The sequence below is a fragment of the Dasypus novemcinctus genome, chromosome 8 (assembly GCF_030445035.2).
Source record: "Dasypus novemcinctus isolate mDasNov1 chromosome 8, mDasNov1.1.hap2, whole genome shotgun sequence".
Lineage (NCBI taxonomy): Eukaryota > Metazoa > Chordata > Mammalia > Cingulata > Dasypodidae > Dasypus > Dasypus novemcinctus.
In genome coordinates this window covers 98,491,259-98,515,865 of record NC_080680.1, presented here as the reverse complement: position 1 = coordinate 98,515,865, position 24,607 = coordinate 98,491,259, and the positions used below count along the sequence as shown (strand labels likewise).

The following is a 24,607-nucleotide window of genomic DNA, read 5'->3' as shown; positions in this document are numbered from 1 at the left end:
CCGCTGCAGGCCAGCGGTGGGGCGGCGGGCCCGGTGTGGCGCCCAGCGAAGGCTGGGACCGAGGCCGATTTTTTGCTTATTAATCTTATATCCTACCACTTTCCATTTTGTTGAGGATCTATATTCATTAGAGAAATTGGTCTGAAATTTTCTTTTTTATACTATCTTTGCCTGGCTTTGGTATTAAGGCGATTTTGGCCTCATAGAATGAGTTACGTTGTGTTCCCTCCTGTTTCATTTTTTGGAAGTTTGAGTAATACTTGTATTAGATCTTCTTTGAATGATTGGAAAAATTCACCTGTGAAGCCTGGGCTTATCATTTTTGGGAAGTTTCTTATGACTGTTTAAATCTTTTTACTTATGATTGGATTGTATCTGATATTATTTATTTGCATCTTCCCTCTTTTTTTCTTTGTCAGTTTGGCCGAGAATTTGTTGACTTTGTTGATCTTCTCGAAGAAACAACTTTTGGTTTTGTTGATTCTTTTAGTTGTGTGTGTGTGTGTGTGTGTGGTTGTTTTTCTCAATTTCATTTATTTCTGCTCTAATCTTTGTTATTTCTTTCTTTCTGCTTACTTTGAGATGAGTTTGTTGTTCTTTTTCTAGTTTTCTCCAGGGGTACAATTAGGTCTTCGATTTTAGCTCTTTCTTCATTTTTATTGTAACCATTGAGTACTATAAATTTCCCTCTCAGCACTGCCTTAGTTGTATCCCATAGGTTTTGATATGTTGAGTTTTCGTTTTCATTTGTCTAAAGATATTCACTGATTTCTCTTGTCATTTCTTCTTTGACCCACTGATGATTTAAACATGTGTTATTTAATCTCTATGTATTTGTGAATTTTCCCTTTAACCACTTATTGTTGATTTCCAGCTTCATTCCATTAGTTATGGAATAACTTCAATTTTTTTTTTATTGCTTTGTATAATTTCAATATTTTTAACTCACCCTCTGTTTCGAAGGACAGTTTTGCCAGATAAAGAATTCCTGGCTGGCAGTTTTTCTCTTTCAGCACCTTTAATATATCATACCACTACCTTCTCACCTCCGTGGTTTCTGATGAGAGATCTGTACTTAGTTTTATTGAATTTCCCTTGCATGTGATGCACTGTTTTCTCTTGGTGCTCTCAGAATCCTCTCTTTATCTCTGGCATTTGACATTCTGAATAGTAGGTGTCTCAGAGTAGGTCTGTTCAGATTTATCCTGTTTGGGGTGCATTTTCTTTCTTGGATATTGATATTTAGGTCTTCCATAAGGGTTGGGAAGTTTTTGGTCATTATTTCCTCATATTCTTTTCTGCCCATTTTTGTTCTCCTGAACACCTGTAGTACGTATATTTGTGTATTTCACATTGTCATTCAATTCTCGGAGACCCTGTTCCATTTTTTCTATTCTTTTCTCTTTCTCTCTGTTCTCCTGTCTTTTCAAATACAGATTCTCTGCCCTCCAGTACAGTAATTCTATCCTCAACCAATTCAAAACTGCTGTTATATGCCTCTAATGTATTTTTAATCTCATTCATTGTATCTTTTTTTCCCATAATCCATGTTACTTTTATTTGTAGACTTTCAAATTGTTTACACTCACCCAGTGTCTTCTTAATATCCTTTATATCTTTAGCCATATTTTCCTTCAACTCCTTGAATTGATTTAAGACATTTCTGTGAACATCCTTGGTTAGTTGTGTTAAATCACCTGTCACATCAGGATCTTTTATTTGATCCTTTGACTGAACCATATCTTCCTCTTTCTTAGTATGGCTTATAATTTTTTGCTGATATCTAAGCATCTGATTATGTTGGCGAATATACTCTTACAATCTGTTTCTCTCTCTTGCCTAGCTGTTTTGTTTCATAGCTCTTCTTTGACTTTTGAGTCACCTTATTCTAAATCTTTAAGATTGCCCATCTTAAGTTATTAAAACTGGGCCAGGGACCCACTAATAAGGCACAGACCAGATTCAAGAGTGCCTCCAAATAAGAAACTCTGGAAAGGTTTTCTACTTGCTACAGTTTCCCAGCCTGTCAGCAGAGGGCGCTCCTCCACTTGCTGGTGATTCTGGTCTGGACAGAGCCAAAAGTCAAAAATGGGCTTTGCTGGCCAAACTCATTGAAGAGAAACCACTCTGTGCACTCTGCTGCACTCTCCCTCCTCCCAGGGATAAAGATGTCCATTCCCCTCTCAATTGACCACAGTAAGCCATGGGTTTTACCCAGGCTGTTTGCCTTGAGGATGGGGGCTGAGTGGTATTCCCTGCTGCAGGGGCTCGTAACTCATGATTTTTGCTTTGGCCCCTTTGTCTCTCTTTCCCTCTCCCTCCTGGATTACACGGAGCTCTCTCTTGGTCTGCAAACCTCCAAAGTAGCTCCCTCAGAGAGCTTTTTGCCCTTATTCCATTGTTTTTGTAAGAGAGTTGAGCCTTGCTACCCTACTCCAATGCCATCTTCCTGGAAGTCCCCATAACTGATTTTGGTGAGACTTTGTATTTAGCATTGTTACTGCAATGACTTAAGGCTTTTGGAATGTTATGGAATGACTGTGTTTTGCACGTGTATTTTGCATATCTCTTTTGGGTCCAGTGGGTGGACTGTTGGGGATTTAACTATGTCCCCTACAAAAGGTATGTTCAGGTCCCAACCCCTGGTCCTGTGGATGTTAACTATTTGTAAATAGGACCTTTGAAGATGTTATTAGTTAAGGTGTGCCCAAAGTGAATGAGGGCAAGCATTAATCCAATATGGCTGAAGTCCTTATAAGCAATAGAAATTAGACACAGAAGGAGAAGCCATGGGAGAAGAAAGAAACTGCACGTCAACAGCACCCACAAGAGAAAGGAGAAGATACCGCCATGTGCATTGCCATGTGAAAGAAAAGCCAAGGAACCCCAAAGATTGCTGGCCAGCCAGAAGATACCAACCCCAGGAGGAAGCAAGCTTTCAGCCTCTGAAACCATTAGCCAATAAAATCCTATTGTTAAGCCAACCCATTGTATGTAGGTTTTTTTAGCAGCTAGTAAACTAAAACAGTGGTTGTGTTAGGTCTTTATTGGATTTTTAAAACATTTTTATTGTAGAAATTCTCATGTAATTATGAAAATAGAATCGTCTTAGGAGCTTCTGTTTTGCCCATTATTCAACTTAATGAATATTCTACCATTCTTGTTTCATTTGTTCCACTTTTTTTTTTCTGGAATATTTTAAAGAAAAATTAATGTATTTTCATTTCACTCATAAATATTGTAGTATACACCTCTTACAGAAAAGGAATAAAATATATTCTTTAGGGGCCTCCTCCTCCAAGGTGGAAACAAATCTCTCTTACAAGAATGCTGGCCCATGCTGTGGGAGCTTGTTAGGAACCAGAACCACTCTCAATCTTTCAGGGCCTATGTGTCTCTCTCATTTTTCTTTCCCTTTCTCTGTTGGCACTGAACTTGGCCCATTATAGAACACCACCATGAACTGACATAACTTTACAGATCCAGCACTTACTACAGATTAGTTGTACTAGATCTTGATTTAGAAAGCATATGCACAAGAGAACCTGTTTTCCGACCAGTTAGTGGATTGGTTGGCCTTGGCTTAGATCACTTGTGGCCAGGATTAGATAGTAGTACAAATATAGACAGAAATGGGCAGGGACAGTTTACAGAGATGGCTCCAGATGGACCAGCCATTCAAAAACATGTTAACTGCTGTTCTAAATTCTCCTTTTCAGTAACAGTGTTACAGTACGTTTGAAGTAAATTAATCACCCAGGTAGAATATGGAAAATACAATCAGTAGTTTAGGATATTGATAAAAGTATTTCTCTTTATAATTTAGGCAAGTTTCAGCAATTTCTTTTTACTTGAAATAGTCATTGTCTAAATTTAATTCTGTGGTTTAAATATTTTCACTAGTTTGTTAGTAGTGAGAATGTGCTGGCATATAACAAATACTCCCACACAGAGAATTATAATCTATTTTAGAGCTTCAGTATAAGATGCTCCATTTTCAGTTGATTAGCAAATGGGGAAGAGTATAATGGAAAACTTTTTTTTAAACTTTGAATTATGTACGTTATCAAGCATACATAACATTAGAGTATATTATGATGAGTTTTCATGTGTATAGCACCCAGCTTCAACAGTTATCAGCACATTGCCAATTTCATTTCTACTAGAATATCCTCCATGCCCCACCCCTCACATCTGTTCACACACTGAATTATTCTGAAGTATAATAAATACCAGGCATCTTGTTTTACTGGTAAATATTGTACTATTTTATGTATCTTTAAAAAATAAGGACTTTAAAAAACCACAAGACTATTGTTACACCCTAAAATTATAGTACTTCCTAATATCATCAAATAACTTGTCAGTATTTAGATTTTCCAAATTAACAAAAAAAATTTTACTTTTTGGATTCAGGATCCAGAAAAAGTCCACATATTACATTTAGTTGACTTACCTTATAAATCTCTTATAATCTGTAGGTTTCCTCTCCCCTGCCCCCAATATGCTGAAGAAAACCAGGTCTTTATCCTTTAGAACTTTCTGTATTCTAGATTTTGCTGATTCTATCCTAGTGGTGTCAATTAACACATTCTCACTTTTCATCTAGAGGAAATTTCATTTCAAACTAATTACTTTTTGGCAAGAAAATATTCACAGATAGTATTGTGTACTTCTGTGTGCATCACATCAGGAAACATTATAATTCCTGGTTGTATCTTTTGCAATTTTAAGATCAGTCAGTAGATTCAGGTATTGTCAACTTGGTAGAAAGGGTTTTTAAGAAATGGTGAAGGGAATTGAGTAAAATTATCATATGACAGATGATACTGTTGTTTGTGAGCTTGTTTTACATTTTCTTTGGGTAACTTTTACCTCCCCATTTCACCCTCTTCTACAGGATGACAATAACCTGTTAAAACAGCAACTGAAAGATTTCCAGAATCACCTTAACCATGTGGTTGATGGTTTGATTCATCCAGAAGAAGTAGCAGCTCGTGTGAATGAGCTAAGGAGAAAACTGAAATCAGGAGCTGGGGAAATGAGGTAAAGGAAAATCAAGATTTCCAAATATAGTTGTGTGATGAGTTATGACTGTGAAGTTCAACTATAAACTCACATTTCCAAGTACTACTAATGGCTGATTTCTTTTTTTTTTTTTTTAAGATTTATTTATTTTATTTCTCTCCCCTTCCCCCCCCCCCCCACCCCAGTTGTCTGTTCTCTGTGTCTATTTGCTGCGTGTTCTTCTTTATCTGCTTCAGTTGTTGTCAGCGGCACAGGGAATCTTTGTTTCTTTTTGTTGCGTCATCTTGTGTCAGCTTTCTGTGTGTGCGGCGCCATTCTTGGGCAGGCTGCACTTTCTTTTGCTCTGGGTAGCTCTCCCCATGGGGCGCACTCCTTGTGCATGTGGCTCCCCTATGCAGGGACACCCCTGCATGGCACAGCACTCCCTGTGCGCATCAGCAGTGCGCGTGGGCCTGCTCCACATGGGTCAAGGAGGCCCAGGGTTTGAACTGCGGACCTCCCATGTAATAGACAGATGCCCCAACCACTGGGCCAAGTCTGCTTCCCTATGGCTGATTTCTTTTGGAAGGCTTTCCTTTATCATGTTTCTGTGACTGAGACATAAGATTATTTAATTTTAATTCTCTGTCACTTGGTTTTACAAAAAATGTAAATCTTTCATACTTTTTGGTATTTTTAATTTTAAAAATATAAAGGTTTTAAGAGTAATTTTCTTGGAAAGTTTGGTATAGATGATCAGGAAGTAGAGCCACATTATACATTTTAAATAGCAAACAATGTGAAATGAACATTGATTCTTTGAGCAAAGCTTGTTAGCCTAATGTATTAGTTAGGATTCTCCAGAGAAATAGAACAAACAGGATATATTTGTGTGTGTGTGCATGCATATGCATACACATGCATTAAGAGATTTATTATTATAAGAATTGTCTCATGTGATTGTGGATGCTGGCAATTCTAAATTCTGTATGGCAGATCAGAGGCTGGAAATTCCAAAAAAAGTGATGTTGAAGTCTTCAGTCTGAGTCTTTGAGGAGGCCAGGAAGGAATGGGTATAGTCTGGAGGCATAGTTCCTTCAGATTTCTTGAAATCCTCACTTCTTGCTTTTAAGGTTGAGGACCCTTCACATTGTTGAGGGTAATCTTTACTTAAAGTCAAGTGAATATAAATGCTAATTCCATCCACAAAATAACTCCACAGAAACAGCTAGACCAGTGTTTGACCATGCAACTGGACACCATAATCTAGCTAAGTTTACACATCAGATTAACCATCACACTTCATCTGAGCCTGTATTTTCAGAGTTGCAGCAATAATTTGATCAATGATTTACTCTTAGGAAATGCTCAGTAAATTGTTAGGGATTGACATTGGTCTTATTCCACACATCACATTTTACTCCCGCTGTGATGTTAACAGAATGTTTGCATCCAGCATCAAAAATAAAATGTCTCACTGATAACCACCATTTTTTGTCCTTTGCCAGAATTGATAGTCCTTCAGATGTCTTAGGTAAAAGCCTTGCCGATTTACAGAAACAATTCAGTCAAATCCTTGCACACACCCAGTGGGAAAGAGAGGAAGCACGTGTCAGAGAGAGGAAACTCCAAGAAGAAATGGTTCTGCAGCAAGAGAAACTGGCAAACGGACAAGAAGAATTCAGGCAGGCCTGCGAGAGAGCTCTTGAAGCAAGAGTAAGAAAAGGGCAAGAGGCACCTGGAGGGAAGTGTTTGGCAAATATTAATGTTTTTCAGCAAATTACTATGTAAATATAGTATAACTGTTACCTTCCTTCATAAATGAAAGCTGGGTATGACTGAAATTCAACACTGGTTACTGATGTCAAAGTCAGGCTGGTGTGTGACATTCTGTTTTCCTTGTTTTGGAAGCAAGTGAAAGATATTAATAACATGCAGGTAAATAATACCACATTGCTGGAGCATAGTGTAGTGCCAGAATCTGATTTTTTACAGGAATGATTTTGATGATGAGGCCAACATTAAAGTAAATCCTAGAGAGCATTCAAAATAGAACCATCCCTGGTAACTCATTAGTTCCAGATGCTTTTATACTCTTTAGTAATGAAAAAAATTCTCTAAAAAGGTTTGGGAAACATATTTTGCTTAAAAATCGTCTTTGAAACTTGATTTCCTCACAGATTAATTTTGATAAGAGGCAGCATGAGGCAAGAATCCAGCAATTGGAGAATGAAATTCATTATTTGCAAGAAAATCTAAAAAGTATGGAGGAAATCCAAGGTCTTACAGATCTCCAACTTCAGGAAGCTGATGAAGAGAAGGAGAGAATTATGGCTCAACTACAAGAATTAGAAAAAAAGGTGAGGAAGACTAGGAAAACGAGACTCATAGGTACCTACAAGGCCCACCAGTGGTGATGCCATCAGCTGAGAGGGGTGTGTCCCATAGTTGCCTCTGCATTGCTGGCACAGAGGTGAACCTGACTTAGGAGAGCCCTGTTGTTGAAGCAGGGGCCTGAAACAAGGATGTCATGATAGATGGGAAGCCGGATTAGGAATATAAGGAATGACATCAGAGTGAGACAGTACTTGATGCCTTTTTAGAAATCCCTTGTCCAATTGGGCACTTTAATGGGAAATTACTTTTTTACAACCTCATTTTCCTTTCTGATAGCCTGGTCTCTCTTTGAACTTCTCAATCATCTACTTTCATTGTCACATCCTGGACCTTGACAAATTCAGAAATCATACCCACTATCTCTAAAATCATGATCTGAAGCATTTCACTCTGATCATAACCTCTTATCCTGCCAGCACCCCCATTTAACAGTTTTTCAACCTTATTGAGACTTCCAGTTTATTAACCCCACTTTTCCTGTTAGGCCCTTTCTGTCTTTACTTTCCTCCTTGTCCAGCTTAAATGCCATGATCCATCAGTATCTTGCAAAGGTCCTCAATTCTCTTGTGCAATTCTCCTTTCTTGCCTCCCTTATAAAACTGCAGCTATGTGCTGTCTTTGGGCCCACACCCATCATCATGACTATTCCTGGAGAAAGAAATTTCTTATCCAGATGTATTGGTATCACTGTAAACTTATGGTCACCAACCTCAAATAGGCAGTATTACCCTTTTCTCTGGTAAGCTTGCTGTCCTATGCGCCACTGTTTATAACTCCATCATTCCATACACCTACCATCTCCCTTCTCCCAACCTCAGCTGACTTGCTTTTATGGATCACTAAAAACGCAAGTCCTAGGAAGCGGACTTGGCCCAATGGATAGGATGTCCATCTACCACATGGGAGGTCCGCGGTTCAAACCCCGGACCTCCTTGACCCGTGTGGAGCTGGCCCATGCGCAGTGCTGATGCGCGCAAGGAGTGCCCTGCCACGCAGGGGTGTCCCCCACATAGGGGAGCCCCACGCGCAAGGAGTGCACCCCATGAGAGCCGCCCAGCGTGAAAGAAAGTGCAGCCTGCCCGGGAATGGTGCCGCACACACGGAGAACTGACACAATAAGATAACGTAACAAAAAGAAACACAGATTCGCTGTGCCGCTGACAACAACAGAAGTGGACAAAGAAGACGCAGCAAATAGAAACAGAGAACAGACTGGGGTGGGGGGGAAGGGGAGAGAAATAAGTAAATAAAAATAAATCTTTAAAAAAATAAACAATAAACACAGATTCCCGGTGCCACTGATAAGGATAGAAGCGGTCCCAGAAGAACACACAGCAGATGGACACAGAGAGCAGACAACTTGGGGCAGAGGAAGGGGAGAGAAATTTTAAAAAAGAATTAAAAAACAAAACCAAAAAAACGCAGGTCCTGTTGAGTCCATCTCCAAAATATATCTCAAATATATGTACTTATTCCTCTGATATCATCACCCTCATCTCTTCTGGATGACTGCTGCAGTCACCTGACAGATCTCTCAATTCCCACTCCTGGCTGCCATCCAAGATGCAGTCAACATGCTCTTTCTAGAATGTGAACTGGCTCTTGTCAATCCCCCTAGTTACTTCCCATTGTTCTTAAGATAAAGACCAAAATCTTAAGTTGATGAGACCCTCCACAACTTACCTGTGGTACCTCTCCTTTTCTCACTGTGTTCCTTCTTTCAGTTGCTCAGAAATGCCAAATACTTTCTTTCTTTTGACCTTACCACATGCCATTCCCATTTTTGGACCTCTTCCTCCACAATCTCCTTAACTGTCCCCTCCCCCACCAATCTAGGTCCCTGCTATTCTTTCATACAGTAACCTGTTCTGTCCCTTTATAGCACTAATCACAATTTTAATTATAGACTTACTTGACTATATGTTTAATGTCTGTCCATCATAAGCTATAAAGTTCTTTAGGGCAACAGCTGAGTCTGATTTATCACCATATGTCCATTGCCTGACTCGGTGACTATAAGAGTCTGGTCTGTCACAGGTGGCAAGAAATGTTTGTCTACCAAATGAATGAAATCTGATCAGTAAGATTCTTGACTGGGAAGATTGATTTGATTCCAAGTTTATCATACACAGTTTTAAGATATTCTAATTTATTCATTTTCTCAGTGAATATTTCTGAAGCATCTGCTGTATACCAGGCATTGTTCGGGTACGGGCCAAGCAGCAGTGAACAAAGGCCCTGCACAGCATACTTTTATTTCTCACAACTTGGCTCTCTTTATTTCATTTCTAACAAATTATTTACCTGTTAATTAACATCTCTTTTATTTTAGAAGAAATTTGAAGATGCCCGATGCCAGGAACAATTTCTTGGTTTAGATAAAGAATTGAAGCAACTAAAGAAAGCTGTGGCTGCCTCTGATAAGCTAGCCGCAGCTGAGCTCACCATTGCCAAAGACCAGCTTAAGTCTCTTCATGGCACTGTTATGAAAATTAACCAGGAGAGAGCAGAGGTGAGTCCTCAGGTAGAGAACAAGTTTCCACCAGTGAAACTGCTGTCATATATATATAGGAGCTTGCAGTACTGATCTCTTGCTATAGACCTTTGGTTATTTTCTATACCATTATAAATTTGTTTCTCTTAAGACCTTTCCCCCAGCACAACCCCCAGGAATATATTTTGTACTACCATGTGCCATATATTCTACTGAGTCCTGAAAGGAACAATCAAATAAAACATATTCTCTTTCCCTTAAGGCTAGTGATCTGCTTAGGGAGGTAGCTATCAGCATACACCTGGACAAGGATTTTCAAGTCTTGCTATATAACCCCTCTGAACTTCAGATTTTTCATTTTGTGCAATCTGATCGTAATATGTTACCTCATAGAGCTGTCATGACTCCTGGCTGAGAGAAAGTTTGTTATGGTACTTTATAGGACATAAAATGCTAACAAGATTAAGATAATAGATCATAGGAAAGAAAATCTAATGATTAGAGTGACACCATCGTGGAATATTATAGAACAATGAATCAGTTCTTTCTGATGTAGCACCTGTCCACTTGGTGCCCCCATGGGGGTGTTGGAGTGGCCTGCCAAGTGATGGGAATACTACAGAAGACCATGGGTTGTGGCACCACAGCCAGGCAGGTGATCCGACTAAAGCAGAGGAGTCAATCTGAGTGAAAGAATGAGATCAAAAAGGCAACCTCTGATGGCTGTGATGCCTTTTTCATACCTCTGTCCCAGCAGGAGTTGCAGGAAACTGAGAAGTTCAGCAGAAAGGCAGCACGTGCAGCCAAGGATCTGATTCGAGCAGAAGCAGAGATTGAACTCCTGCAGAATCTTCTCAGGGAGAAAGAGGATTGGGTGAGTGTTGATATTGGAGACCTCCTTCCTGGGTTCTTATCACTTCCTGAGAGACTCAGTTACCATAAGGGACACATTAAACAACTTTGGAGTGCAATCAGTAGTACTTTATGCTTTATGCTCTACTGTGTCCCAAGCCCAGTGCAGTTTTGTTTTTTGTTTGTTTTTTTTTTTTCATTTCTCTCCCCTTCCCCCCTCCCAGTTGTCTGTTCTCTGTGTCTATTTGCTGCATGTTCTTCTTTGTCCGCTTCTGTTGTTGTCAGCGGCACAAGAATCTGTTTCTTTTTGTTGTGTCATCTTATTGTGTCAACTCTCCATGTATGCGGCACCATTCCTGGGCAGGCTGAACTTTCTTGCGCACTGGGCGGCTCTCCTTACAGGGCGCGTTCCTTGTGCATGGGGCTCCCCTACGCGGGGGCACTCCTTGCGCGCATCAGCACTGCACATGGGCCAGCTCCACATGGGTCAAGGAGGCCCGAGGTTTGAACCACGGACCTCCCATATGGTAGACGGACGCCCTAACCACTGGGCCAAGTCCACTTCCCCCAGTGCAGTTTAAATGCAATTTCCTCACTAGTGAAGTGTAAACAGATATTAGAGAATTATAATCAAGTTGCAAGGGTAAGTGCATCTTGGAAAGAATTAATTTATTTGCAACTTTATGTATGTGATTTTTCAATAGTTTCAAATAGAGATGGAGAAAGCAGATGCAAGCACCTTAGGAGCAAACTCACAGTTGCTAGAAATCAATAAACTGAAGGAAACAATGGACAGACAGAGGACAGAGATTGTGAGACTGCGGAATTTACTAGACCTCACCGGGGCTGGTAAAGTATTGGGCTTTGATTTGGTAGTGGTTTGGCAGTTTTTCACTTGTAGATATTACTATTCTAAAATCCAATCATCTTGTTTTCCTATCTTTAGAAAATTTGTCTAACTGTTGCAAATGAATTCAGTGCTTGATTTACAGAGCTTGTGGTAATTAATAAACTATTTTAAAAATATATTTTATGTAAATGAAATATTGAAACACTTGATTACAAAGAAACTGACAAGAGACTTGTGTTTTCAGAAGCAATAATGTTTACAAATCTGTTCTTTGCTCTTCTGACTCACTTTACAATTGAAGGATAGAATGTATCTATCCTCTTCATGTGTTAGCGAAAACTAATTACAAAAGGGCAGGCTGAAAGTCAGCTTTGAGATACTGATAAAATTTGTTGGCACTCATGGAATCACTTTCAGATTTTGAGACAGGAAGTAGATGATTCATACCAGCTTCATGGAATTGCTTTACTTGACAGATAACAAAGGAGGCTTTGAAAACGTTTTAGAAGAAATTGCTGAACTCCGGCGTGAAGTGTCTCACCAGAATGATTACATCAGCAGCATAGCAGATCCTTTCAAAAGACGAGGCTACTGGTACTTCATGCCACCGCCACCATCATCAAAAGTAGGAAATCTGTGGTGCTGGGAATGTGTGCTGAATACTTACTTGAAGAAAGTGTGACAGAGTACCCTTCCCCAGATTTTTGTACAGGTGCCATACAAGAACAATTTTGTAGGCTATGGGATATGTGTAACATGATCACATTTGTATGCTGAGCTATACATTGAGGATCTTAAGTGTTTTGTTTGTTTTCATATTTCCAGATTCCTTTATTCTGAATTTTGAGCCTTGAGTAATTTAAATTTAAATAGGGTAAAGGTAAAGAAGTTCTGCCTGTATCTTTTTTCCTGAATGACTAATTGTAGTCTTTTTTTCATTTTTCATAATTTTACTCTTATTTTTTTATTTTATTAGAATAGTTGTAAGTAGGAAATACAGAGTTCCCAAATACTCCCCTCTTACAAACATAGTTTTCTGTTACTGACATTTTTACATTAGTGTAGAACCTTTGTTAAAATTCATGAAATAATATTATTATAATTATGCTGTTAAATTAAGCACACTTTACATTGTGTTGTACAGTTCTGTGAGTTTTTTTGTGTGTATATGTGGTAACTTATATACAACCTAAATTTTCCCTTTTCATATGTACAATTCAGTAGTGATCTTTACCTCCATTCCCAAGAGTTTCTTAAGTGACTTTAATATTGGAGATGGAAATATGGCCTTCCTTGAGAAGTTGGGAAGATGCTCAGGTGTGTGTTGTGGTCTCTCAGTGAGAATGCTAGAAAGGGATAAAGTGATTTGAGTCCAAAAAGCCTGTAAAAAATGGGGTATAGAATTACGCAGTCACTTAGGCAGAAAAATAGATTTCATTTCTTTTTTTTTTTTTAAAGAAGGTACTAGGGATTGAACCTAGGACCTCATACATGCAAAGCAGGTGCTCAACCATGGAGCTATGTCCGCTCCCCAAAGAGAGTTGATTTTTTTTCTTTTTTTTTTTTTTTCAAGAGGTTCTGGGAATCAAACCCTGGACTTCATACATGGAAAGCAGATGGTCAACCCCTTGAGCTACATCTGCTCCCCTCATTTCATTTTAACAAACATTCATTGCTTACTGCAGACTAAGACAAGTGCTAGGATGTAGTGGGATACCATGAGGAATGATATAGGGCCTGCTTTCAAGTTGCTTGTGGATTGGTAGGGGAGACAGACACACCAATGTAATTACAGAAGAGTGGAAATGCATGTGACGATAGACATTGACTGCATATTCTAGTTAAAGAGAGTTGTTAAAGATTCATCTCATGGGAAAGTTCAGAAACAAAACTTCACAAAGCAGGGTGCACTTAACAAACAGTAAGACTGTTCAGAAAGGAATGAGTTGATACGAAAGAGAATGTTTGGTGTAGGTATAGCGGGTAGTTTCGTGGGGCTGGAAAATTTAATGAGAACAACAAAAAGTGAAACTGGAAAGGTCGATTGAGGTCATACTTTTTAAAAGGGACTTGAAACTCATTGCACCTAATTTGTAGGCCGTGGGATATGTGTAACATGATCAGAGCTGTCGTTTAGGGAAAATATTCTGTCTGAAGGTGGAGGCTAGACTTGTGGCACAGTGAACTTTCTTTGAGGCTGTTTGAAATCATTCAGGTGGAGGGATGGAAGAAGCCAGAGCTAAAGCAGTGGAGTTGGAAGGAAGAAATGGAATTGAAAGTTGTTAAAGAAAAAAAAAATGATCAGGCCCTGGTGCCTGAATGGGGGAGTTAAGGAATGGGGTGGAGGTGAGGAGAGGACTGTATACTGCACTCATCTGAGGCAGAGGGGCTGGGAGACATCCTGAAAAGCAAGGTTCAGGGAGAAGCACCTCAGACACACTAGGATCCCAGGACTCTAGGGGCTTAACCAGAGCCCCAAAGAGCAAAATCTCAGACCCTCCCAAAAATCTAAGGAGGTTGATACCTTTTGAGCAGCTAGGGCTGGTGGTAGAAGCAGTATGGGTCAGAGCTGAGCTGCATTTGGAGACAAGACCTACCTACTGGGAGGAAAAGCAAGAGTAGCAGAGAACTTTAAGTCCAAGGCAGGGTCCCAGGACAGCAGGAGACCAGTATCCCCAGATACCCTTCAAAGTTCACTGGTTTCCTTTGTCTTCGTTGCTGAGCCATCAAGGACAAAGCAAAGGAGGGGAAACCACCAGAATAGATGAGTACAGGGGTTCGTCACTTAATAGAGAACTTGTCTTCTTTTCTCACTCTTGGAAGGTCACAGTTAAAATTATCCCAATCAAGCAGCCAGATAATGTGCTTTTCCCATTACAACATGGTCAAGGACTTGTTTCTAGAAAACTATTGAAAAACAGGATAGGAGATGGTCAGTATTAAGTAATTTCTGAATTTATAAATAGACATCAATTTGGGTGTATTGTTTTGACCACATTTTGAGCTGTTTTGTTTCACTGACATTCTGATATGACTGTAGCCATTGCACACAGAGCACTCTTGCCTAAATGCTGCATGTTGATGAAGTCCAGAGCAAAATAAACTGAACCATGTATATAGGACTGTAGTTTACATAACTGTGTAGTCACTTCTCATTTCTGTCTGTGAATTATTAGAATTATGATATATAAAAGAAATCAAATTTTTTTCTCAACTTTGCCACATCAGAAGTGGCCTCTAAACTTTGACAGTTCTCAAAGCCAGCCTTTCCATTTGTAATAGGTTGCGTGTTCTGCTGTTATTTATTTTAGGTTTCCAGCCATAGTTCTCAGACTACAAAGGACTCTGGCGTGGCCCTAAAGTACACAGCCTCAACTCCTGTTAGAAAATCACATTCTGGGCAGCAAGAAGGGAAGGAAGGCAGTGGACCCCTTCCTGCCTCAGGATACTGGGTTTATTCTCCCATCAGAAGTGGGTTACACAAATCTTTTTCAAATAGAGGTAGGTCAAGACACCTAATGGAGATTGCATTTCTTTTGCCTGTTTAATAACCTCTTATTGGTTCCCTGAAATCCCTACAACATAGTCCAGACTCCTTAGATTGTTCTGCAAGGCCTGTGGTCTGGTCTTGGTCATCATGCTCCTACTTGTCAGCCATACCCAACTGTTTAAGATAGTCCCACATGCCATGTTCCTGAAACTTTTGTGTTTCAGACTCTCTGTTTATCATGTCCTTCTTCTTCCTCCTCCTCCCTAATCTATTCCTACTCATCTTTCAACAAGATCCATGTCCTCAAAATCACTCCTTTTATGGAGCCTTCTCCAGCCTCTTCACACAGGTATACTGGGCAGCTCCATCATCTGTTCTCCTGGAGCATGGCGACATGTATCCGTGTATTATGGCATTAATTTCACTCTACTACAACGATGTGTTTAGAGGTCTGTCTTTCAAAGCTCCAGAGGGGAGAATGAGGCCTGGGTGAATCCTGGCTCTTTCACTTAATAGCTGTGTGATCTTAGGCAAAGTATTGAATTTGCTTTGAGATGTTAATCTGCAAAATAATACTTCCTAAGAATCTGTTTGCTCAGGAACTATTTATTGTGTGCTAGTGTGCAAGATTCTGTCTTCATTGATAGACAAAACATAGTTCTGCTTTCAGGGGGTTCCGTAAGTAAGCCATCTCATTAGAGAGTGTTATGTGTCATGACAATGATAAGTGCTGAGTGCTGTGGGATTTCTCAACACATCTCTGTTGGTCTTTTCGTGTAACGAAAAGTTACACGAAATTTTGTGACACTCAAATGGTTGCAGAATAAATGCATGAGTTAAATTACTGAACGAAGAAACCAACAGATACACATAAGAAAAACTCAAATGTCAGCCACTGAAAATAATTTGAATCCCTGTTTTGACCTGGTTTTCAAAATCGTTTTTGACACTTTTTCAGAGTTTTTCTCACGTCTGGTATCTTAGCCTTCATGCTGTTATTCTATACTCAGTCCATTTACCCAGTAGGCCATGGAGGTAAAACACTCTTCTGTTTATTTCTTCGAAGACAGAGACAGTGGAGGAGATAGCGAGGAAGAGAGTGACCTGGATGACCATGAGGAACCTCCATTTGTGCCTCCTCCTGGATACATGATGTATACTGTGCTTCCCGATGGTTCTCCTGTACCCCAGGGCATGGCCCTATATGCACCGCCTCCTCCTTTGCCCAACAATAGCCGACCTCTCACCCCTGGAACTGTTGTTTATGGTCCGCCTCCTGCTGGGGCCCCCATCGTGTATGGGCCTCCACCTCCCAACTTTGCCATCCCCCTCATCCCGATGGGTGTGCTGCATTGCAATGTCCCAGAGCACCATAACTTAGTAAGTAAAACAATGTACCACCCGCCAGCCACTCTGCTTCTAGAGGTGACTGAATAAGATTATATACTTAACACCACAATTTCACTTGAGCATTTATGAATGGATTGTATCCTAAAAGTGTGTTTTTCATGCTAATGCTTAGAAATGAGTAATCATTCTCATAAAAATTACATGAATAGGAATTAGGGTCCCAGGCCAGTCTACAAAAACTGGTTTAAGCATTTTATATCAGAAATATTTTTAGGCCCAAAATTCACCTTTTTTTTAAAAAGCTCATCCATATATTTTTCTATTGAAAAATGCTGTAGTAATGTGTATGGATAGGTATATTCACATGCTCGTGCCTGTACTTATACACATGCATGTATGTATTATGTATATGCACTGCATGAATAGTGTGTGGCAAGGTTTTTGTGTAAATTATCTTTGGGTAGAGGGATTTACTGATGATTATTTTTTATATTATCTTATTGTATGCACAATTCTGCATCCTGCTTTTCCCACTTAATGTTACAAGCATTTCCCTATGGTTTTACAAATGTTTTTAAAAGTTTTTAATGACTGTACAATATTGCTTTATAGATACTATAGTTGACTTAACTGTAAATTTTTACTGTTTCTTATACTTTTCTCAAGCTAGATTCTATAAATGATTACTTGTTAATCACTAGATTACTTCTGACTTTTTAGTTCTAGAGAATTAAAATGCATTCCAAGTTCCTCTTTCAAATTTAGGATACCTGGAATTCTTTATTTTTTCTCTTTACCTCTCAGCTGATTTAGGGGAAAATACCAAACAAGGAGACCTCCTTGTGAATCCTCCAACCCCATTTTAATAGGTCAGGCTAGTTTCAGAGGCACTACCTGTGTTACATGGTTAAAAATAATAGGCACTCACATTATCTTAACATTTTTCAATGCAAGTTGTGTTTCTCTGTTTGGTATTTACTGATAATCTCTTAAACTGGTTCTTTTACTCAACAGCTGTGGCCAGCTGTTGTTTTCTATGTGCACTTCATACCTCCCTATATTTGTATATGTGATTTCAGCCTAAAAGCTCTGTCATTTATTTTTCAAAGGAGACCAAACACCTCTTGCTCTGGGCAGCCTTGTCAGACAACTCCCCTCCCATGTGCCCAAACAGCCCAGAAGTGGGAGAGATTTCTGTGCTTGTCTCTTCCGTTAGACTCTGACCTCTCAGGAGGCAGAGATTATCTGCAGGAGGTACTTGGTGAATGTTTTTCAACCATAGTAGGACTGATGAAAAGTTAAAAAGTTCAGTTAATCTATCAGTTTCATCTATGGCATGTAAGACAATTTTTCTTTTCACATAGAAGTCTTAGAATCTAAAGGCATTTTCAGGTTATAAGTAATACCCCTTTAACCACAGTTAAAATTTCAACTTTTGTTTGGAAAGAAGGGAAACATCCTGTGATGTTTCAGTATTGCATTTTTTCTTTGTTTCAGGAGAATGAAGTTTCTAGATTAGAAGACATAATGCAGCATTTCAAATCAAAGAGATGGGAAGAACAGGGAATGAGAATATCTAAGCAGCAGTCTGAGCAGGAATTAGAAGAACTACATCATAATATTGATGGTCTTTTGCAAGAGAAGAAAGACTTGGAGCATGAAGTAGAAGAATTACATAGGACCATTCAGAAACATCAACAGCGAAAGTAAGATTATTAGCCATTTTATTTTTATAATTCAGATGAATATGCTATTAATTCATTAAGATAGCCTAAATTATCACTGTCCAATAGAACTTTCTGTGATTTTGGAAATGTTCTAGATCTGCACTGTTCAGATGGTAGCCACAAACCACATGTGGCTCTTGAGCACTTGAAATGTGGCTAATGCAACTGAGGAACTGAAGTATTAATTTAATTTTAATTTATTAACCACATGATCATTACCCATATTGGACAGTGTGGGTCTAAATCCTCTTGACCAGTGTATTAGTCAGGGTTCTCTAGGGAAACAGAATCAATAGGAGATATCTGCCAATAGTATGTGATTTTATAAGAGTCTCTCATGTGACTGTGGGGATGCGCAAGTCCAGGTTCTACAGGCAAGCTGCAAACCAGGGCTCCATTGAAAGTCAAGTGAAGGTCCTTGATGAGTTTCTGGGAGGTGTTGGCTGTCCAAAGATGAGCTGGAAAATTCTTTTTGAATGCTGAAATCACTTCCCCTTTTAAGACATTCAACTGATTGGATAAAGCATCACTCATTGCTGATGGCAATCTCCCTGACTGATGTAGATATAGTCACCTATTTATGCAGTAAAGTCACCTGTGACTAAAGTCCATAAACGTCCTTGTATTACAATTACCCCAGTGCTTGCTTGACCAAACAACTGGGCACAGTTACCTGGCCAAGTTGACACATTAGCCTAACCATCACGGTCCACCCCTTGTCAACTTGGCAACTGTACACATTACCTTAAACCATACTTAGTCTCTAAGTGAAAACAATAACAGACATGCATATATATACTAGTGTTCAACTCTCTTACATACAACTGGAAACATATTGATTCCCTACAGAATAGGGTATAAGTTCTTGGGTAATATTCACTCTTAAACTTGACATCCTTAAATATTTATCACTACCTTCTTCTTCTACCCATTCCATGTTCCCATTACCCTCAGCAAGCACTTCAGTTGGCTATGGTTCTTTGCCTGGTAGGGTGACCCAAACTTCCATTCCTGAAGATTCTGGGCCATTGTTAGTCCTGCTTGGATTGGGTTGTTGCAATTTTCCATTGATTTTAATCACAGGGCATGACAGCACTATGAGATGCCCTAGAGGATCTCCTGTTTTCCAGGCAAACTCTGCTTTCCCCCATTATGTAATGTAGTTCTATTTCCCTTGATAGTCAGGATCAATCGCCCTAGCTAGGACAGTAATTCCCTTCTTTGCATGTTGATTCAGAAGTAAGAGGAGCCCAGAGTGGCCAGGGGGCAGTCTTAACTCCCAGTTCAATAGAATCCCTGGTGGCAGCACTCTTCCTTTTGGGACTATAACCTGTAGACCAGCTGAGCTTGAGGTTGCAGAGACAGGAAGCAAAAACTTCCCTAGTGGGCCACTAGGGGTAATAGCAAGTAGTACCCTCCCATTTCTACCGCTTGATTCCTGGACCCATGAATCCTGGTTATGGGAGAAACAGCACCATAGAGTGGATGCTGATTTAGAGCATACAGAGCCTCCTGGAGAACATTGCCCCAGCCCTGCCAGGTATTGCTATCAAATTGGCACAGTATTTGAGTCTTCAAAAAGCCATTCCACCATTCTGTTAATCCAGCTGCTTCAGGGTGAGGGGGAACATGGTAAGACCAGTGAATTCCCTGGGCATGTGCCCATTCCCACACATCATTTGCTGTAAAATGGGTTCCTTGATTAGAAGCAATGCTGTGTGGAATGCCATAGCAGTAGATAAGACATTCAATAAGTCCATGGATGGTAGTTTTGGAAGAAGCATTGTGTGCAGGAAATGCAAACCTATATCCAGAATATGTGTCTATTCCAGTTAAAACAAATTGCTGCCCCTTCCATGATGGAAGTGATTCAATATAATCAACCTGCCACCAGGTAGCAGGCTGGTCGCCTCTAGGAATGGTGCCATATCGGAGGCTGATTGTGGGTCTCTGCTGCTGGCACTTAGCAGTGGTGTAGTCAAGTCAGCCTTGGTGAGGGGAAGTCCATGTTGCTGAGCTGAAGCATAACCTCCATCCCTACCTCTGTGACTATTTTGTTTATGAGCCCATTGTGCAATGACAGGAGTGATTGGGGAAAGAGGCTGAATATTAGCCACAGAGCAGGTCATCTTATCCATTTGATTATTAAAATCTTCCTCTGATGAAGTCACCCTGTGGTGAGCATTCACATGGGACACTAATATTTTCATGTTTTTTTTCCACTTAGAAAGTGTCTATCCATATACCTCTTCCTCAGATCTCTTTGTCACCATTTTCCCAATCATGTACCTTCCAAGTCCCTGACCATCCAACTGAACCATTGGCAACTGCCCATGAATCAGTGTACAAATGAACCTCTGGCCATTTCTTCTTCCAAGCAAAATGAACAACCAGGTGTACTGCTCGAAGTTCTGCCTGCTGGGAGGATTTGCCCTCACCACTATCCTTCAGGGATATCCCAGAAAAGGGCTGCAGTGCTGCAGCTGTCCACTTTTGGGTGGTACCTGCATATCGGGCAGAACCATCTGTAAACCAAGTCCAAGTTTTCTCATCCTCAGTCAGCTCATTGTAAGTGACTCCCCAAGAGGCCAAAACTATGGGCTGGAAAAGAGAAGGTAACATGGCAGGGGTGGTGACCATGGGCATTTGGGCTACTTCCTCATGTAACTTACTTGTGCCTTCAGGACCTGCTCAAGTCCTATCTCATATATACTACTTCCAGTTGATTATGGAGTGCTGCTGTGCACACCCAGCTTTATGGTTTGGTGGGTCAGATAATACCCAACTCATGATAGGCAACTCAGGTCTCATGGTAACTTGATGGCCCATGGTTAAGCGTTCAGTGTCTACTAAGACCCAGGGCAGGCCAAAAGCTGTTTCTCAAAAGGAGAGTTTGGGCTTTGCTCCAAAATCCTAAGGGTCTGCATTGTGATTCTCCAATAGGGACCTGCCAAAGAATCCAGACAGCATCTCTGTTTGCCACTGAAACTTCAGCACCATTGAATCTGCTGGATCATATGGCCCAAGTGGTAGTGCAGCTTGCTTAGCAGCCTAGACCTGATGCAGAGCTTCCCCTTGTTTTGGTCCCCATTCAAAACTAGCAGCTTTTCTGGTCACTCGGTAAATAGGCCAGAGTAGCACACCCAAATGAGGAACGTGCTATCTCCAAAATCTGAAGAGACCAACTAAGCATTGTGTCTCTTTTTTGGTTGTAGGAGAGGCCAGATATAACAGCTGATCCTTCATTTTAGAAGGGATATCTTGATATGCACCATACCACTGGACACCTAGAAATTTCACTGAAGTGGATTTTTTTTGTTGGGTTTATCTCCCATCCTCTTTCACACAAATGTCTTACCAATAAGTCTAGAGTCTTTGCTACTTCTTGCTCACTAGGTCCTGTCAACATGGTATCATCATGATATCATCAATATAATGGACCAGTGTGATGTCTTGGGGGAGGGAGAGATGATCAGGGTTCTTGTGGATAATATTATGACATAGGACTGGAGAGTTGATATACTCCTGAAGCAGGACAGTGAAGGTATACTGCTGGCCTTGCTAGCTGAAAGCAAACTGTTTTTGGTGATTCTTACTAATGGCAATTGAGAATAAAGCATTTGCTGGATCAACAGCTGCATACCAGTTACCAGGGACATGTTGATTTGCTCCAGCAATGAAACAACATCTGGGACAGCAGCTGCAATTGCAGTCACCACCTGGTTAAGTTTACAATAATCTACTGTCATCTTCCAAGATCCATCTAAGATCCAGGCCAAATTGGAGAGCTGAATGGGATGTGGTGGGAATCACCACCCCTGCATCCTTTAAACCCTTGATGGTGGCATTAAGCTCTGCAATCCCTCCAGAATCCAGTATTGCTTTTGATTTACTCTTTTGCTAGATAGGGGCGATTCTAGTGGCTTCCAGTTGGTCTTTCCAACCATAATAGCCCTCACTCCACAAGTCAGGGATCCAGTGTGGAGTTTCTACCAGCTACTGAGTATGTCTGTTCCAATTATGCATTCTGGAACTGGGAAAATAAGCACAGAATGGCTATGGATATAACCACTGGACTAACTGTGAGACGGACCTGACCTAAAACTCCATTAATCACCTGACTTCCATAAGCTCCTACTCTGGTGAACTGCAGTGACGTTTTGGGTCTTCTGGAATTAATGTCACCTCTGAGCCTGTGTCTATTCCCCAAAATATCTGATTATTTCCTTTTCCCCAGTGCATAGTTACACTGGTAAAAGGCCATAGATCTCCTTGGGGGAAGGTGGGAGGAATATTAACCGTATAGATTTTTGGCAGTTTAACAGGATCCTTCCCCAAGGGGACCTGGCCTTCTCCTCATTCAGGGGGCTCTGGGTCTATAAAGTGTCTCAAGTCTGGATATTGATTATGGGGCTGTGATTCTCTGCCTCTGTAATTTGAGTTAGTTTTTGTTCCCTCAACCCAGAACTCCTCTGTTTATACTGATCAAGAAGAAATTTAGTAGACTTCCCATCTAATTCACTTCTAGTACCCCATGATGTATTAGCCAATGCCATAACTCTATGCGACTCAGACTATTTTTAGTGCTGCTTTGAATCTGCCTTTCATTGTCGTAGCCACACCCACCTTGTCTTTGGTGATTAACTGCCAATACTTGACTTTTACTGGACAGAGATCCAATCATCCCCTTAGTGTTTAATGGTTTTAATTCCATTACAGCCCTCCCTACTGTAATACCTGGACTACAGAGAAAAGCAACCACACAGCTCTTTGGGAAAAGAAGGAGTTACTCTTATAAATTTATTCCTCACAGTCCTGGTTAAAGGTGTGTCCTCTGGACATTCCTGGGGTGGGTAGGCAGGTCTCAGATGGTAAATCCATTTTAGCATTCCAATCTCTCTATGCCTTTGCATTCCTTCCTCTCCTGTGTACCAGGGCAAATCGGGCATCTCAGCCTGAAACATGCTAGGCCATCTTTTGGTCCATGTTTCAGTCAGCCACCCAAAGAAACTGTTAGAGCCCTTTCTAACACCTCAAGCTATAGTGTTGAATCCAGAATTTCTGTTTAGTGAGCCCGTATCAATAAATTGCAACTTTATATTCCTTCCACCATAATCCCATACCCTTAGTAGCCATTCCCACACATATTCCCCTGATTTCTGTCTATATAAATTGGAAAACTCATGCATTTCTTTCAGAGTATACCATACTTCCTCATGGGTCACACTTCGTATTTCACGTTTGGGGGCTTGTTGTGATTTTAGTCTAGTAATAGGTCTGGAAGACAAGAGGGGTGAAGGGGATGGGAAAGGAGAAGGATTAGAAATGTCTTGCAAACTACTGACTTCAGGTCATTCCTTTGCATTTTCTTCTGGTAAGAGAAGATTAATCTCTTCAGGCAGGATTGGAAGACAGATTCCTCAGGACTGGGTAGAGGGTGTGCAGTGCAAACTGGAGTTTGGCTGGTACCTGCCTCAGGGCTGTGGGAGGTGCAGACTCCCTTGGGCAGGCTGGAGGCTGGGTGATACAAGGTTGACAAGGTGTGGTCTCCACAGGGTGGGCCATCACAGGTTTATTTGGTAAAATTTCAGCAGAATTTGGGGTTTCAGTGTCCCCACCAGTATTATCATCATCCCACGTGTCTCCATCTTAATCATCTGGGTTCCACTCCTTTCCAATCAGTGCCTTCACTTTAACTGCAGAAACCCTGTTGGGTTGAGATTTTAGTTTCTTTTGTAACTTTGCTACTCATACAATGAGAGTTTGAGTTTGGTTCTCAGGTTATTCAAGCCTATGGCTCCGGGAGACAAGATTTTCTTTCAGAGCACAAATAGAAAGTTTCACATCATTCATGTGGTGTTTAAGTTTCACACTTGAAGCCTTTAACTCATCTCTTTCTTTTGTAACTGTATCCAGAGTATCTAGGAGCCAGCCAACATCATTATACCTGTTGACTCCACAAAACTCTTTTGAGGTGCTGAAAACACTCACACCCAGATCCTTGCTTCTTATAAATGTGGAAGTAGGGGAATCCAGTGATGATATTTTGTGGCCAACTCACACCATGGACTGTTAGCAGTCTTTTCATTATTGGAAAGGGAGTCATTAGCACCCTTGAATCCAATTAGAGTGGAGAACCAATTGCAAAATTCTCAGAACCACCTCAAACATCCCCTGTTTAAGACTCTTTCTCAAGAACCACTCCCAGTATCAAGCTGTATTAGTCAGGGTTCTCTAGAGAAACAGAATCAATAGGAAATATCTATCAATAGTATGTGATTTTATGAGTCTCTTAGATTTTTGTGGGGATTTACAAGTACAGGTTCTGCAGGCAGGCTGCAAATCAGGGGTCCAGTGAAAATCCAATGAAGGTACTTAATGAGTTTCTGGGAGATGTTGGCTATCCAAAGACAAGCTGGGATATTCTCTTTGAATGCTGA

At 40.4% G+C, this 24,607-nt stretch overlaps 1 protein-coding gene across 2 annotated transcripts in view; it reads left to right on the top strand.

Annotated features, from left to right (window-relative positions):
• CNTRL (centriolin) overlaps positions 1-24,607 on the top strand; it is a 138,409-nt gene that overhangs the window by 80,564 nt on the left and 33,238 nt on the right. Inside the window, exons 16-25 of one of the 2 annotated variants that reach the window (XM_004483561.4) lie at positions 4,901-5,046; positions 6,516-6,723; positions 7,188-7,367; positions 9,737-9,916; positions 10,656-10,772; positions 11,455-11,599; positions 12,077-12,225; positions 14,912-15,101; positions 16,157-16,470; positions 17,938-18,146. In XM_004483561.4, the coding sequence (XP_004483618.2) occupies positions 4,901-5,046; positions 6,516-6,723; positions 7,188-7,367; positions 9,737-9,916; positions 10,656-10,772; positions 11,455-11,599; positions 12,077-12,225; positions 14,912-15,101; positions 16,157-16,470; positions 17,938-18,146 (1,838 nt within the window). Of the gene's footprint in view, positions 1-4,900; positions 5,047-6,515; positions 6,724-7,187; positions 7,368-9,736; positions 9,917-10,655; positions 10,773-11,454; positions 11,600-12,076; positions 12,226-14,911; positions 15,106-16,156; positions 16,471-17,937; positions 18,147-24,607 lie in introns of both variants that reach the window. The other variant, XM_058302462.2, reaches the window with a different exon arrangement.